At 41.8% G+C, this 17,388-nt stretch overlaps 1 protein-coding gene across 2 annotated transcripts in view; it reads right to left on the bottom strand.

Annotated features, from left to right (window-relative positions):
• The window catches only part of SMOC2 (SPARC related modular calcium binding 2), a 128,816-nt gene that overhangs the window by 62,912 nt on the left and 48,516 nt on the right, over positions 1–17,388 (bottom strand). For both annotated transcript variants that reach the window (XM_028723934.2, XM_028723935.2), the window contains exons 3-5: positions 6,789–6,895; positions 5,935–6,034; positions 2,090–2,137 (exon numbers count right to left, since the gene is read on the bottom strand). In XM_028723934.2, the coding sequence (XP_028579767.1) occupies positions 2,090–2,137; positions 5,935–6,034; positions 6,789–6,895 (255 nt within the window). The remainder of the gene's footprint in view (positions 1–2,089; positions 2,138–5,934; positions 6,035–6,788; positions 6,896–17,388) is intronic.

Raw genomic sequence — 17,388 nt, forward strand, 5'->3', positions numbered from 1 at the left:
CTTAGCTTGGGCACTTAGAGGGAGGGGAAAACCCCACACATATTAAAAATAGTTGAATATGCATTACCATTAATCTTGGCGCTAATGCCACCGACTACAGTGGGAGGTAAACTGGTCCAGACATATGAATGATTTTAGCACCAGCACATAAAAAGCTATAAGGATATATCATTAATAATAACAGCAACTGCTTGGCTCTGAATATGATCCATCAGTTTAAATCATTACAATAACTCATTGTAAGAGAATTTAACCTCAGTTGCCACAGTGATGGATGAAATAATGGCACTGACATTTTGATCCTAAACCAAAATTGGCCTTACAAAAAGATGCAGAATGGTCTGATGCACTAGGATGAGAGTTAATAGAGACTTTTTTTAAAACAACAACACAGCAATGCAACAATTTAATGGAGAATCTACTTTTGATACAATTGATATTTTGAAAGTAGAAAAGGTTTAATCTCAGATGAGTTAGAAACAATTGTCTTAGTTCAAGGAGAAAAATCCACAGCTTTCCATTCCCATTTGCATAGCAATACTTATTTGGGCTGCTCTACTGAAATGATGGCTGAGGCCAGTAACTTAGACAGGAATATGGAGTGCTGTTTTTTAGAAAAAGAGGTGTCAGAACTCACCATGAATTCCTCCCTTGTTGTCTTATAATTTCAATGGCTCCCACCTGAGAGGTGCAGGAACTGAGTTCCAGCAAGTTCTGGTTGGGGAGGGGAAGCCCTGGGAATATGGTCATATGTCACTTATACATGACTAGTTCCAGGTGTCTAGAACTGAAATAATTAGGTTGGATGTAAAAAATAATTAATTCCAAAGGATGAAATGTCAGAGTACACAATGGAAGTTCACAAAGGGGAAATATGAAAGTAGAGGATAATGCATTTTTTAACTACCTCATTAGGTAACTAATCCTGTTGTCTGGAAGCGTTTAGGATGCCCCTATATGTGGCTGCATAGGGACACGTGTGAGCATCCTGTTGCCTGCCCTGAAAGGCTTGAGTACTTTTCTGAACGTCCGATTAGAATAAGAAGATCAGGGAATGTTCACAAAGTCTCGTCCGAGGTGGGATATCTCTCTCCAATGTGGGAAATAATTTACTGAGCCTTGAGGCAGGGGAAAGAAGCAGCGGCAGTCACAGGACATGGCTAACACAGGTCCTGCTTGCCTCAATCATGCTCACAAACATTCAAGCAGGGTGCTCACTTTTGCTCAAATGCTTGTAGCTTTATATTCAAAAGTGTGAATCTTCGCTACATCCCTTAGATAGTCACAGGACAACTGTGCTTCAAGGTTGTGGGGAAATGTGACAGTCATCTCAGGGCAATAATGTTCGATAGCTCTGGGACTCTTCCGTTCCAGGCTGAGTGAAAGCAAAAATATGAATACTGCTAAGATAACGTTAATACATCTGCTTGTCCGTAGGCATCCAACCTTATTTTTATTTGCAGTAGATTACCCCACAGGAATGTGCTCCAGCTTGCTGTTTAGAATGTCAGGCAGGAATATTTTTCAGGAGATTTATATCTACGGAAATCCACCAGGATGTGGCCTCTACTTGCCAGCAGGTTTACACCCAAAACTAAATCAAGTTAGCTGCTTGAAACAACAGGCTGGTTAGAGTCTTGGCATTGAACTAGGGAGACCCAGGGTCAAATCACCACCAATCCATCAAGCTCACTGGGTAATATTCAGCCCGGTATTATCTCCTATCCTATCCTAACCTACCTCTCAGGGTTGTTGTAAGGATAAAGTGGGGGAACATACAAGTAAGCCCTGAGCCTACCATATCAAGCGGAAACATGTCTTTGTCATGTTTAACTAGACATGGCCAAAAACATTGCAGGCAAATGTATATCACCTTAATCAGGGCAGACTGTGCCAATTGTTCCCTGCGTGCAGTGGAGATATATCCAGAGAAAAGCAGTTGGTGCAGACCTATCATTAAAGCAATGGCTGCTTAATTTTCTAGGAATGAATGGTGTGCCCAGGCTTATCCTGTGCGGCTTCTATCAGGCAAAAGACATGTCCATAGTCAATGGAGAGGAAATTCCCTATTTCATTATAAGATATTTACCTGTTTTTCCTGTACCTTCACGTTGTGGCAGCTTCTCATTTAAGGAACCTAAAAGGTTGGAGGATGAGGGGAGAAAGGTGAATTAGAGGAGGGGAAAGCCGATGTGTGATCAAGAGCAGATCCACACAGTGGGTGGGATTCATTTAACAAGCCCCGCCAGTGGAAGCTCTGTGCAAAGATTGCCATTTGTACAATGATACTTCCCACCCTCTTCCCTCATGCTCCCAAAACTGACTCCCCCAGAACAGTGCATGGGGGAGGAGAGGGAGATCATTCTGTCTGGCAAGCTGAAATACTTGTGCAGACAGAGCATTCATCATAGCATGACCATTGATTTCCACCTTATACTTTTAAATCACAGTCAGCACACTTCTAAAGGACATGACTTCCTTCAAAGAATCATGGGACTTAGCGTTTTCCCCTTGCACAGCTACCATTCCCAGCACTCTTAGAAAACTACAGTTCCCAGGATTCTTGTGGGAAGCCATGTGTTTGCAAAATGCACACTGTCAATCTGCCCCAAGGAGAGCGAGTTGGCAACTTTGGCAAGGTTGTGGTAATATATAAGAACTGAGGAGGGAAAGCAAAACAAATGATTCTGTGAAGCACTTACAGGATGCTGTTCACAACTCCTATAGTGCTAAGCGCATGAGGAAAAAACTATGCAGAAGCAAAGATTTTTGCACACAACTTCAGGGGAAACGTTAGCTAACAACAGGGTGTACATACATCACGTTTTCCTGCAACCATTTAACACCTGTTTCTAAATTTCCGTTCCGTCTCCCAAGGGCTCAGTGGCTCTGGAATTTCTTTCAGTTCCCTAAATGTTGATATCTTGACTTAGGGAGCAGTAAAAATGTCTGTGTTGCATCTGGTACTTTTCAGCAGACAGTTTGTGGGGGATGGGAGTATTTATCTTTATGCTGTCTTTATGCTGCCAGGAGAGCACATTTGATTACTCTGTACCTCTCAAGTTGAATGATTTTCTTACAATAGTAGACTAATGGGGGCAGGGGGAGCACTGGAGAACCTGTGAACTGTAATAATGCTTAGCGCCCATCGTCTAAGACTGGGGTGTGCAAAGTTGATTTTAATATTGGTAGCCTAACTGTTTTTCAAAGGTGGATCAATTCTAGCAAACACAGCATAGCCTCATTTATCCAAACAGCCTTGTCCAGGAAACAGTGGGAACATGCAGATAACAAGGAGTTCAGATGCACAGGAATGTTGCATCCATAGAGTTACACTGTGACCTACGTGAGCTCATGTGGAAGGCAATGAGTTAGATAACAAATAACTGGGATTTCAGTTAATCTGCAAGAACAGTGTTGAAAGAGTTCAGTGGGTGGCATAATGCAGATAGACGTGAGTGAATCTAGTGAGGATTCAGGGGGAATGCCAACAAGGTGTGTAGTTTAGCTACAGGCAATTTCTAGGGGTACATCCAAGGCCATGAAAAACCCACTGAAGGAACAAAATGTATGAGAACTGAAAGCAGGATTCACCTTATGTAGGGTTGCCCTGTGTCCAGAATTTCCTGGACATACCCGGAATACTGCAGCCAAAAGCAGTGTCCAGGCAGTTTATCAGGGATAATCCGGATGTATGGCAACCAATGTCTGCAAAGCTATTTTTGCTGATTTCTCTCAAAAAAATAGCTCAAAAACGTCCAATTTATTTGCGATTTTGCAAGCTCAACAACTTTTCTGTCCAGATTTTCACTTTTTGAAATATGGCATCTCTACCTAATGAGTCCTATTAGTGCAAGCCCAGCATGAGGTCTTCCACCTGTGCGATGGGTTTCCCCCCCACCCCAATGATCCAGGTGCACTGAAATTGGCTCAAACTAGGGGAGAACCCTTAGAATAGTGGTAGGGGGAGAGGAGGGATTGTTCAGCAATGTTGAATTCCACCTACAGTCTATTGTATCACACCAAACCAAGTAATTAATTTATCTTCTAGGACCCTTGCAGAGGAAGAATATAGGATGTTTTCCCCAACTCCATAATGTAATGAATTTTAAATTAATATTACACAAATAAAGCTTATTTTTAAACATGGATCATGTCCATGTTTCGTGCAAGAAACACAAAGGGAGCCGGGGGGGGGGGGAGGAGCTTCAACACTAATTTGATATATCCACCCTACCACCCAAGTAAGTATCATGGATGACCAAATATAAATATAAAACAGCCTGAATTCTGTCTCGTAAAGCATCCAATAGTAAACCCATCAGTTTGAGGTTTTTGTGAAGCCTCAAGGCTTTGAGTTAACTCAGAAGTTCAATGCTCTCCACAGCATAGGCGCCGACTCCATGGGGCTTGAGGGGGCCCGAGCCCCCTCAAAAATTCGTTTGGGGGGGCTCCGCCCCCCCAATAATCTCCGGCGCCCCTCCAGCAGAGCGCCATCGCCGCCCCTCCCCCAGCCCAAAATGCACAGGGAGGGGCGGGCTGCATGCCTCCTGCCCTCCCTCCCGAGCAAAAGCTCCACCCAATTTCCTTTGGAGCTGATTAATAGGCGCAGCACGCTCTCCCCTATTCGCTCACGAGGAGGCGGCGCCACTTTATTTGCATATTCATGAGCTTATTTATTATTCATGAGCTTTCCCGGGCCCCCCCAATATTTTTTATAAGTCCGCGTCCCTGCTCCACAGTTAAAAGGGGTGAACTTTGACTAGATCGTGCCCACTTAAGGATTTAAAAATGCACTGGATTGATTGGAACACCTTCATCCACATATGTTTTTTATCACAGTTGCCCACAGTTCCTGAGCCCATTGATCTGACAATTATTCTCTTTGTGAGAGGCAGGGGCTAAGATCTGGGAACCAATTTTATTTGCATATCAAAAGGCAATTCTAGGCAAATTATCTACTAGAGTAACCAAGGCAGTTTCCGTGGTCCCCCCCCCCCGCCCCCCAAAAAAGCCAAAACCAAACTAGAAGGGATCTTGATCATCAGTATAATCAAAGAAAGCCTGGAGTTGACTAGCCACTAGCCACTTGGGGGAGGGAGCAGTATTTGATACTGCTTGGATGATAATCATCCAAATCTAAGTGACCCAACAATAGGTTTTTCCATAAGGCATGTACCACCACCTCTTTCAGTATCAATGGAACATGCCTCTCATTCAGAGATGTTCATTGCCCCAGTTTTTAAGATATCTAGCCCCAGAAGCTACCATAGGCAAAAGTGGGGGAAAGTGAGGTGGGACAGTGGGGGGAAAGAAATGCAGGTTTCTTTGTAGGGCCACCTTAAACCTTCTTAAACCTTGATACTGTGTTGGATCTCCAAATGCCCCCATAAAGTGGTGTTTGGGGAATCTTAGGACTCAGAGGTGAAATATGGAATTGGCTGTTTGGCTTGCAAGACTGCGGACTGAACGGTGGGTTGAATTTGGGATTGAATTTTATCCCTGTCCTAAATATCGGTCTGAGGTCATTTAAGTTTTGCACGGAAGATCTATAAAACTACAGTCTTCTTTTAATGACTTCAATAGGAAGTTAGGTTGCTGTTTGAAGTACTGTTGGCTATTACGTTGGGACATGAGGTTCATCCAAATCCAAAGTTCATAACTCCACTCAAATGATGGGAAACCAAACCACATGGAATCCAAGAAGGAAGAAAAATCATCTAATCCAGTGTGAGGCTTAAAAGCCAACCTTAACAGAGAATTAGTTGAGCTTTTCAGGAAAGCTGAAATGTCTATCTATGAGTGTAGGAAATTTCCATTACTGCACCAGATGTAGGATCTTTTCTTTCCCGGTAAATGATATGTTTATAGCAGGATTAAAACAGTCAAATAAAAAGTTGAACTGATTCTTTAAAACATGATATATGTTTTTACCTGGGCAACGTGGAGTTTTATGTGCTACGGCTGTACCACTGATGGGACGACCATTGGAAGTGACACACCAACAGTAGCCTGTGTAGCTGTGGCACTGAACCTATCAGAAAACAACACAAAGTATATGTAACAGAACATGCACAGTTTAGCGTTTCAAATTTTCATTAAAAACAGTTTTATCAATTAGCTACTATACTCTGCCATAATCCTCTATATTACCATTTAAGGTAAAGGAACCCCTGACAATTAAGTCCAGTCGCGAACGACTCTGGGGTTGTGGTGCTCATCTCGCTTTACAGGCCAAGGGAGCTGGCGTTTGTCCACAGACAGTTTTTCCAGGTCATGTAGCCAGCATGACTAAGCCACTTCAGACCTAATACCCAGAGTTTTATCTAGTGTCAATGACCTCCACCCCACCCACCCCCGTAGGACATGGGATGCAATCTGGGACTCAGCTGAGAGGGGACAAAACCTGATGTTCACCCCAGACTTTGGAAATCAACAAGGACACATTTAGTCTTTAACTGTACTTTCAAAGCGTAATCATGTACTTTCTCCCAGATGGACAGGAAAGAGCTGGAGAAATATCGCTTCATAATGTTGTTGACTATAGTCAAGTGTGAGACCCACACGTCACACAGTTCACTGGCCTTAAGCTAAGAGTTCAGGTCTGACTTTCCCAAGTTTATAAAGGCATATATATTCCTTTTAGCTGTTTTAAAATATGAATTGTGACATCAGAGCCAACACATAGTTACTCTAAGTCAGAAAAATGAGGTATTGCAACCAAATGCAACAGACATAAATCTGAATTGATAGACATGCAGATAAAGAGTCAAGAGTTTTCGGCCAACCTGGCTGTAAGTGCCATCATCGTTGCATTCTGGAATAAACACTTGCTGGAACTCCTTGCGTGCTTGTTCCTGAGTGTACTTCCTCTCTGCCACACATCTTGAAAGATCTAAAGAAAGGGAGGGGGGAAGCAATGCAACGTTAGTGCCTCTGTACATCAGAATACCATAAAATAGAATAGGTGTGAGTGATACCGAATCCATAGGCTGGCTCTGCACAGCTTCCTTTGGGCTGTCAGTTTTCTCCTTGAATATTCAGAGCAAGTCTTCAGCCAGGAAAATTGAGGAAACACCCAAAAGGAATATAATACTCATCCTCTGATCCAGATGACCATGAAGTATACTTTGCAAAATTGTATGGATCCTTGCTCCATTTTTGCAATAACAACAGCCACACATGCTGTCTGATCGGCCTTAATGTACCAGAAGGCCTCCCCCCCCCCCCCCGGTACTGAATATAACTATGCCTCTGAAATATAGCTTGCTTGAAAAAACAACAACACATATCTCATTTCTGGTTAATATTTCTCTGTCATACCATGTTTCATACATTTGGAGGGGGGTTTGAAGTAGAAATGTGTTCGTCTTGTAATGCTCAAGCATATATTGAATCAAGCAGCAGTCCCCCTCACCCATTAAGTTATTCTCTGGCTTGGGTCTTAATCTGACCCAGAAAAGAACCCCCTGACCTTGATTCTCTGTCCCCTATTCACATATCTGTTCTGACCATGGAAACTGCAACAAGAGTAGCAGCAGAGAAGGAGCTATAAAATGCCTCCCACACACACACACCCAGATGCCAGAGACACTGGCAATGCAGTTTTCTACATCTTCCAGGGTCACTGAGACACTAAGATTCCAGAAAGAAGGAAAAGGAGAAAAATGGCTGTGGCCTTTCAGTACTTCTGCTGTTGCTACATCTGTAACTGCCACTAGACTGGGAAAATGACAAAGAAATATGGTCATCAGAAAGGGCAGTACTTAGGCATGGAGTGGGGGAAGGATTAGGGAACCATGGTGTGCTCCTGATGATGTCATCAGAAGGACAGCAGAATTCCTGAATTTTGATCTAGGCATGAAAAATCAAAGCTGTATTTCCAGTCTTCCAGGAAAATAGTTGACTTTACCAGCACCAGGACCACAGGAATTTGCCCAAAAGGAAAGAAAAAAACTATGCACTTTTGCAAGCGTCATATTTAATACTGTAAAGACTTCTACTGTATAGCCAATTCCTGTTACTGTAATTAAGTACTGAACTATTAAAGTCCATTATGAATATAAGATCTGAACACCAAGTAGAAATCAAATGGATTCATTAATGCTGTAAAAATATCTGATTCTGTGATGAGTTCCCTGCTCCCCTGGATTCACAGTTCAACTTACTTTGAAATCCTATGAAGTCTATCCTGAAATCCTTACCCCATCATTCTCCACCCCACCCCCCACCCCTGCCCCAACAGGACTAGGTGTTTTCTTTCAATACTTGCTTCTGTTAAAACTGTTGAGTATAATTGGTTTAATTGACACTAAAATGGGAATGTCTATCTGTATTGGTGAAAGGGTTTAACTGGTATATTCCATTGAAGCTAAAGTACAACAAGAAGAGCTCTCTCTCTCAGCTTTAACTGAGTTGATAATTAATTAATTGTTGTTCTCTAGCAGCTAACATGTGAGTGATTAACCTTAGATCATGTGAGAACAAAGAAAAGAGACACCACCCTTTCAAGATGGTGAGGCTCCATGGAGTAGGGATGGAAATGAAGCTCTCCAGGTAAACAGCTCCAAGCTAAAGGGGCTGGAATGCAGGAAATGAAGAGACACAGACAGACAGACAGGGACAGAGTGAGAGCGAGGCTGCTATGTTTATCAGCTCTGATTACGTTAAAGTTATTTCTAATATGCTGAGCCTGTGCTGGACACCTCAAGTTATTGTATGGATATTTTTTATGTGTCTTTGATGGTTTTGTTTTTGAAGGTAGTTCTGCAAGTAAATATTTAATTAATCCTATGGCCTTGGTAATGTTTTTCTTCCAAAAGGACTCAGTTACTGTGCATCTAGCCACTTCAAACTGCAACATTAATATCTGTAATAAAAAGTGCACTTCATTTTCTTGGACTCCCCAGACTTCATGAGTCCTTTTAAAGATATTTGGGAGGGCTTATTACATACACATATATGCAGTGGTTTTTTTCTTTAAAAAATAAAATGTTTAGGGGTACTTTCATTTCGACTCAAGAAAATCACCATTTTATAGCTCAAATCGGGGAAAATAAATACAGTAAATGGACAAAAGTACAAAGAATCACAAAATGTTTAGGGGTATGCTTACCTCTGCATTCCCACAGAAAAAAGCACTGCATATATAGAAGTTAAAAGGCTTATCACTCCTGTGCTTGAAACCGCAACACTGGGGGAATTTTAAAAAGTTCAGTTTAAATATGGACAACATTTAATGACAAATTTCTGCTTTCCAAAAAACGAAACTTCCTACTCTCATTAGAAGTACATTTTGGTTTTTGGAAGGAAAACTCCCTCATATCTGAGGCATCTGATGAAGTGGGCCCTAGTCCATCAAAGCATCTGCCACAATAAATCCATTCATCTTTACGGTGCCATGAGAGACTTTTTTTCCCTATAAAGGCCAGTTTCTTAAATTCACACCAAAGGTTCTTGCTGTAGTTGGGCTGTGCTGTGGTAGTCAACTGCCAATGTTTTAAAAAGAATAAAATACAACTGCTTTGCCCAGCTTTCATACCGTACGCCTTATCCTAAGCTTATAAGTTTGCTTATACATTACTTACTACCATGTGGTTTTAATGGAGAGAGTGTTTCAACTGAAAATAAATCTCTCCTTTGGTGGACTTCTGTCTTCATTTTTAGTGCAGCATGTGGTTTAAATGTCAAAAGGAAAAGTGATCTAAATTCCAGGACGCAAGGGCTCCAATCCTCGACGCACTTTGTCAGGAGCAAGCCCCACTGAGATGCATTGCGCCTATTCTCCCAAAGAATGTGTGAAGGATTGCATCCAAGCTCTCTCATACAAGGCTGATAGTATTATAAATCAGTTCTTATATTGGAATTATCACTGAAGGGTGCCAGAGAGATGAATTCCTACAGATTTCTCCTGACTGAAACATCCTTCTTTGCAGTCTATCTAATATTCCAGGAGTTTACAGAAAGTTAAATCTGATGGAACATGACACCTGCAGTCTAATGTTTCTGGATTTATTCAAGCACAGTGTTATGTACTGAACTTGGATCCTAGAACAATAGGCAGGTAGGATCCTAGAAGGCAGCAACCTGATTGGTCTGCAGGAGCCGCCCAATCCGGCTCCAGGAGGAAGTGAATCAACAACCTGATTGGCCTGCAGGAACAGTCAATCACATGGGACTCATTGTGTAAATAATGTATATATAGTCAGAGGTTTGGGGGGAAAGCACTCACTCACTGTTTACCATGAGCTGAAATAAAGAGCATGAAATCAATACTCAACCCCGAGTATATTTCACACAGGAAGCTGCCTCCTACTGTCATGGAGCTGAAGTGCGTGTTTCTACCTCCAGACAAAGAATGTTTCAATGTTGCTCTTCTGCCTGTTTAGGGAAGGGTGGAGAACCTGTGGCCCTCCAGATGCTGTCGTACAACAGTTCCCACCATCTGTGACCATTGGCCATGTTGCCTGGGGATGATGGGAGTCCAACAACATCTAGAGGGCCATAACTTTCCGATTCATAGTTTGGGGCACTGGTTTTCAAATGCAGGTGTATATTAAAGGTTCATCAGATTTCCTCACATTTAGTTTTATGGAAAGTTCCACATCTTGTCCTCTTCATGAACCAACCATGAGCTGGATCATATCCCTTAGCTTTACAGTGAGGTCCAGCACTGAGGGCCTTCTGGCGGTTCCCTCAGGGCAAGAAGTGAAGCTACAGGGAACCAGGCAGAGGACCTTCTCAGTAGTGGCGCCCACCCTGTGGAACGCCCTCCCATCAAATGTCAAGGAAATAGACAACAATCTGACTTTTAGAAGACATCTGAAGGTAGCCCTGTTTAGGGAAGTTTTTAATGTTTGCTGTTTTATCGTGTTTTTAATATTCTGTTGGGAGCCGCCCAGAGTGGCTGGGAAAGCCCAGGCAGATGGGCAGGGTATAAATAATAAGAAGTTGTTGTTGTTGTTGTTGTCACAGTCTGGTTGGATTTGTGCATTTAATCCTAGGTATCTCATTGAATGGCAAAGGTGAAAATGCATGTTTTTACAAATGGACTTGTTTCAAAGATTGGTATTTTTCCCCTCAGCAAGAAAATTCCATACAGGCCAGGCCCCATTTAAATGGGGCAAAGCAAGCTTACTCTGTTTTCTCTAGGCCAGTGAGTATTCATGTACAAGATATTATACTCATTTCTGCAGTTATCTATCTTTTTATTTTATAAACAGAAATTCCTACTCAAGAGATCAAAATAATACTTATCACTGAGAAAAGACTACTTAGAAAGTGATTAAAGTGAAATGTTTGAAGTAAAATTTACCCTAAGGGCAAGCCACAGACGCTTAGCTGTTCTTGAACCAAATGTAGAAATTTTCTTAAATCTGTAAAGATTTGAACAGATGGGACTAATATTAAGTCACACAATTTGGATACTTCTAAGATTTCCCTCTGCACCCACTCACCCACTTTATATGGATGTTTCCGTTTTCTGGTTTCTTCTCCTCCCCCCGCCGCCCTGCCGCCCCAGTTTTCAGAATGCCGAATTTCAGTGACATCTTGTGGAAGCATCCACACAAGCTTTAAGTTGGTTTTATACCAGTTAAACCAGGGATAAGGGACCTGTGGCCCTCCAGTTCCAATCAGCCATCATGGCTAATGGTCTCTTGAGTAAAGGTGAGGTATAAATGTAATAATAAATAGATAATTTTATAGAGATGCTCCCCCACACTGCTGAGCCATTTCCATATTTTAAAAGACAGGCAGTTGCAAAATGTGAAGGATGCAACAAGCCTGGCAAGGTGATCCATAAATGACAGCACCAACATTTCAGCATTCAGTGGTCTGTTCCTCAAAGTACATTTCACCATCCACATACGATGCTCACACAAAAATTCAGGTCTTGGGGATGGGAAATAAATTTGATTCAGTTTGCATTTCAGTATGAACCTGCCTAATTCACACTTTCTGAAACATTATGCAGATTAAAATATAGCCATAATATGAAAAATGTGCACTTTTCTGAATTTTGCAATGCTGTTTTTCGGTCAATTAATGTGTGCAAAAATGCAGGCAATGGGGTAAACTATGCATAAAGATGCATATATTAACGAAAATAACTTACAAAAACTCATCTCACAGGAAATTGCTTTACAAAAATATGTGCATTAAGCACAATTGCATACAAAAATGTGTCTGTTAGGAAAAATTCACACTGAAAGACTGATCGATTTTTATGAGGATTTTATTTGAATGAAAACAAGCAAGCAAGCAAACTGATGTGTAAATGTGAAGAACTAGACTTGGAGCAATGAAAAGCTGAATGAGAGGAAATGAAATTGACAAATTTGCCCATCCATGCCCTCATACCTTTGGCATGAGCAGAATTGGAATTATGTGTCTTCTATATCTGAGTAAGACCTTCTCTCACTAAAAATGAACAAATGGCCACCAGGTGGGGTGTCACGCTCAGCGGGAACAATCACACACCCCTTTCATGTACACTCACTGAACATGCAAGGGAACTCTTAATGAGGAAAGAACAGCTATACATCTACAGAGAGGTTAAGGTTGGCCTCAGACTTTCAGGTGCTATTTTAAAACACACACACAACCCCAAAACATTCATAAATTAAAAGTAGGGGTGTTCAGCACTCACATAAAAGTACAGCATTTCCACACACATGCATACACAGAAGGGCTGGTTTGTAGTGCCAGAAGCAGCCGACCATTTCTACCTCTTTTAAAAAGGCAAAATGCTGCATTCTGGATCTCTGCAAAGAGACAAAGTTATCTAAGTTGGAGTGTTCTTCCATTGGCACCTAAACAGAGCCTACCTCTGAGCAATTCCCATTTGCAACCACTCAGCAATTTAGATATTTACTAAATCTTTGCGATAAAATAAGGAATGCTCCACTGGAATCTTGCTCGGTGAGAAAATATTTTTCACCTTCTTTCGGCACCAGCATAAATTCTGGTGAGGTTTGACTGTTGCTTTTTCTAATTCTGCTTGAAAGCCACGGTTCCTTCTGTTTATTCCTCTCTGCTTTGTGATGGGGTCACAATTCCCTCTAAAACAATAGAGTCTGTGCAGGTGTTGGTATGAGGTTAGTATGAGGCTTGATGGAGGCCAATAAACTGAGGCTGAATCCTGATAAGATGGTGGTGCTGTGGGTGGGTATGCTGCCCCTGAAGGAACCAGTTCATAGCCCGGGAGCACCCTTGGATTCCAATCTGTTCCCGAAGTTCCAGTTGGCTTCTGTGGCTAGCAGTGCTTATGCCCAGCTTAGGCTAGTTTGCCAGCTATGGCCATTCCTTGCCCTGGATAACTGGTCCCCAATTGTCTGAGCTCTAGACATCTCCCACCTGAAATACTGCAATGGGCTTTACATGTGGTTGCCTTAGAAGCTGTTCAGAATCTGCAACTATTCTGAGGATGGCAATGGTTTGGTTGCAAAGTGTCACAGGTCCTGAAAGTGCTGAAAATGCCAGGCCCAATTCAAGGTTTGGCATAAACACCCAAAATGGCCTTGGACCCAAGTACCTTTGCGAATAGGAACTATCTCAGGTATAGTTGTATGAATACAGTAGTTAATTCAAGCACACAGGCAGGTGAAAGTATTCCTTTGTCTGTAGCTAATCTTCTTACAAAACACTTTTCAGGTTATGGTGAAAGTTCCCTCAGCACCACTGCAGAGAACTGAAAACCTGAACGGACTGAAACTGCCTTACCAACACCAGTGAGATATCTAGTATTTCAGAACAGAACGGAAACATGTTGGCCAGTGCATACAATGAAGATCCCTTTTCAGCGGCCAACAGTGAACATATTTGTTAGGGTATACCTTACGGTTGCCAGATTTATTCTTTATTTTAAAAGGCTGCTCCTTATTTTGGAACATAGCAAGCCAACAAGGCATAAATAGATGTCGTTTAGTCTAGAACATTAGAGCTAAATGTAGTATTCAGCACCTCCGTGTCCATAAGCAACACTGAAGTGCAATTAACAGGGAAACATTTATGGCCATGATTATTGACAAACAAAGGCTGCTTTGAGATCTGGTCCCTGACACGAAAAGTTGTCGAGAAATATGTAGTCGTTGGCATCACTTGGGAATTTACTGGCCTTGCAGAAAGCCCAAGCTGAAAGTTCCATTTTTGCCCAGAATCTGAAAGTAAACTTGGCATAGACTGTTCTGCATTTGAGCTCTCCGAACCACCAAAAAAACAAATTTATGGGCAGAAAGGCCAAAATATCTTTGGGGAGAAAAAAAAGTTAAAATGGATCCAACTTAAAATGCCACTTCTTCCAATCCACCCACTGGATCTGTTCAGTTGGGAAATGAGCTGCTGGCAACAGAACATTGTTCTCTTGACAGTGCCCCAGAAAGAGAAATCTGTTTTTCCTCCACTAGACACGTCTGTTATAGATATTGCGCACACGGAGACAAGACACAGTAAGCTGGCAGCGATTGCAGACTCGGGATTTGAAGATGCTGAGGTGTGAGGTGAAGAGATGCCACTCAAGCACTAAAACCCTCCACCTCAATTAACAGTTAACAGTTGTGAGACCCTGGAGAGAGAAAACGGGCCCCTTGCTTGCATATATAGAATGCTACACAAAACAATCTAATTCTTCTCTTGATTCCACAATAAAATTGGACAGAAGGTAAGGGGAACCTGTGGCCCTTCAGATGGTGTTGGACTACAGTTCCCATCATCACTGACCATTGACCATGCTGGCTAGGGCTGATGGGAGTTGAACAACAACAGGTGTGCACAGCTAAACCCAAACTTCCATCATCCATGACCATTGCCCATATTGGCAGAGATGCATGAGCCTTGTAGTCCACAATGTCTAGGGGGCACCTTGTTCGCTAGCCTTGCATTGGGATTCTTGCTTCATTATTATTAGATAGCTGCCAAAATGGAGGTAAATGCTAGAGAGGCAGGTAGCTCAACCACCACCTGAAATTAGTCAAGTGCCTTGCACCTTGATAGCAGCAACTGGAGACATTTTTGTATAAGAAGGCTATCCCTGAAATGTAACCCATCCATTCTATGCAATATTCCCTGTCCAGTCATTGAAACGGTTTTATTGTTTTTCGTTTATGAGTTTGGGTTTTTTTTGTATTTTATCTTATTTTTATCTTATTGTATACCACTTCAGCAGATTTTGGCTGTGAAATGGTTTGTAAATCTAAAAATACAATAAGTAAATAAATAAAATTAAGCTAAAGGCTAACTGCTATATGATGGCATCAGATTCCAACAGCTGGAGACGTTTGGGGAAAATATATGGCCAGATCTAGATGCGGTTTATTTATTCATACAACCTACATGCCAAATTCTATGAGGTGCCTTCCACTAGTCTCTGAGCACATGATCACTGCACAACTATCCCAGTGCTTTGAAAAGAGAAGTCAATGGCTGTAAAAATGAAATAAAAATTAATTAATTATAATATAATGGACACAGAAAGAACTAATGGGATCCAGTGGATAAGCAGCAACCTAGAAATAAGATTTAAGTTAGGCACAATCTGTGGTTTGCAAGTTCTCTCCGGCTAACCTCATAATTAGCAAGGTTTTTCCAAGCTTTCCCAGAAAACTTTTGGAGAAATATTGGGATCTTACCAAGGGTTATCCGAGAGCCTTTAAAAAATAAAATAAAATAAAGCCTGAGAGTGCTCTCTGCCAGCTTCCTCTACCGATCACAGCCCTTTCCATAAACTTTGCAATGTGAAGGAATGGAGTTAGAAGCAGGGAAGGCTTGTGTGGAAGGCTTCAGCAACAGACTCCTCACTAGGACTGGAGGAGAAATTTGATTCAGTTCCTATTTAAAGCTACATTTATTAAATTTTCACTTTCTGAAACTATCTGCAAACCCAAACAAAGCTAGCCTTCAAAATTCACACTTAACACTTTCCAATGTAGTTCTCCAGCCAACCAATGTTTATAAAAAGGCATATATTAGGGGGAAGTTTGCATTGAAATGAAGTGATTAGCGAAGATAGCTTACAGAAATGCATTAAACTGGGGGAAATTGCTTGCAAAAATATGTACATTAGTCAAAACTCCATATGTCTCTTAATGAACACATTGTATATGTGTTCATTATGAGACATTCACAATGCTGGTGAATTTTCATGAGGATTAGTTTCATTCTGTATTTTAAAAAACGAATCACTAATTGCTGCAAAAATCTAGAGGGCTGAATCTAGAGAAACTGATAGAATGAAAATTATCAGATGCTCCCATCCCTATTCCTTACTCTATGGATTAATCCAGTGGTTGTCAAAGAGTGTGGCAGACCACACTGGTGTGGCAAAAGAGGATGGCAAGTGTGGTGGGAAAATTCAATGACAATCAATATTCTATTTTGCGAATGATTCTTGTTCTTATGAAGCTGCATTGTTTTATACTTTCTAGATGTCCCATGATCATGTTATAAAGTAGTTGTGTTCTGTGTTATAAATCAAACACTGCTGGGAGTTGTTTTGTTTTGTTTTTCAATGTATTTCTTATCAATTGAAAATTTGGTCTCTACACTTCTTAAATGGAAGGGACGCAGGTGGCGCTGTGGGTTAAAGCCTCAGCACCTAGGACTTGCCGATCGAAAGGTCGGCGGTTCGAATCCCTGCGGCGGGGTGCGCTCCTGTCGTTCGGTCCCAGCGCCTGCCAACCTAGCAGTTCGAAAGCACCTTCGGGTGCAAGTAGATAAATAGGGACCGCTTTCTAGCGGGAAGGTAAACGGTGTTCCGTGTGCTGCCCTGGCTTGCCAGAGCAGCGATGTCACGCTGGCCACGTGACCCGGAGGTGTCTGCGGACAGCACTGGCTCCCGGCCTCTAGAGTGAGATGAGCGCACAACCCTAGAGTCTGGCAAGACTGGCCCGTACGGGCAGGGGTACCTTTACCTTTACCTTACTTCTTAAATCTACAACATTAGGCTAGAAAGTGCATTCTGGGGTAGTCTCTAGTACTGTGACATCTGGTTCCAGGCTTGCAAGGAAGTGAAATCATCCCCCAAAGCGGAAAATATTAGGGAGGAAACTAATAATAATTTAGGATAATCAAAGAGCAAGTTTTTCTATTGTTTTAGTCTGAATCGTTTTTTCAGGGAGGGGGTTTGTGCTAGGAACACCTTCTGTCATTCCTTTCTGCAAAACCCTTTAATGCTCCCCCGATTGTATAATTTTTTTAAGGATAGTTATTGAAAGCTCTCCCTTATGGTCATCTGCTAGGTTGGTCTGCGGTTGGTCTGAGAAACATAGAAAGAACAAAGATATCCTGCAAATAATTTTCATTGTTTTTAGTTTTTACCCAGGCCTTAATAACACTTCCCTCATAACCTTGTGGAATTCTATTCAAATATACACACCCACACCTTCTTCTTCT

Source organism: Podarcis muralis, chromosome 3 (assembly GCF_964188315.1).
Source record: "Podarcis muralis chromosome 3, rPodMur119.hap1.1, whole genome shotgun sequence".
Taxonomy (NCBI): domain Eukaryota; kingdom Metazoa; phylum Chordata; class Lepidosauria; order Squamata; family Lacertidae; genus Podarcis; species Podarcis muralis.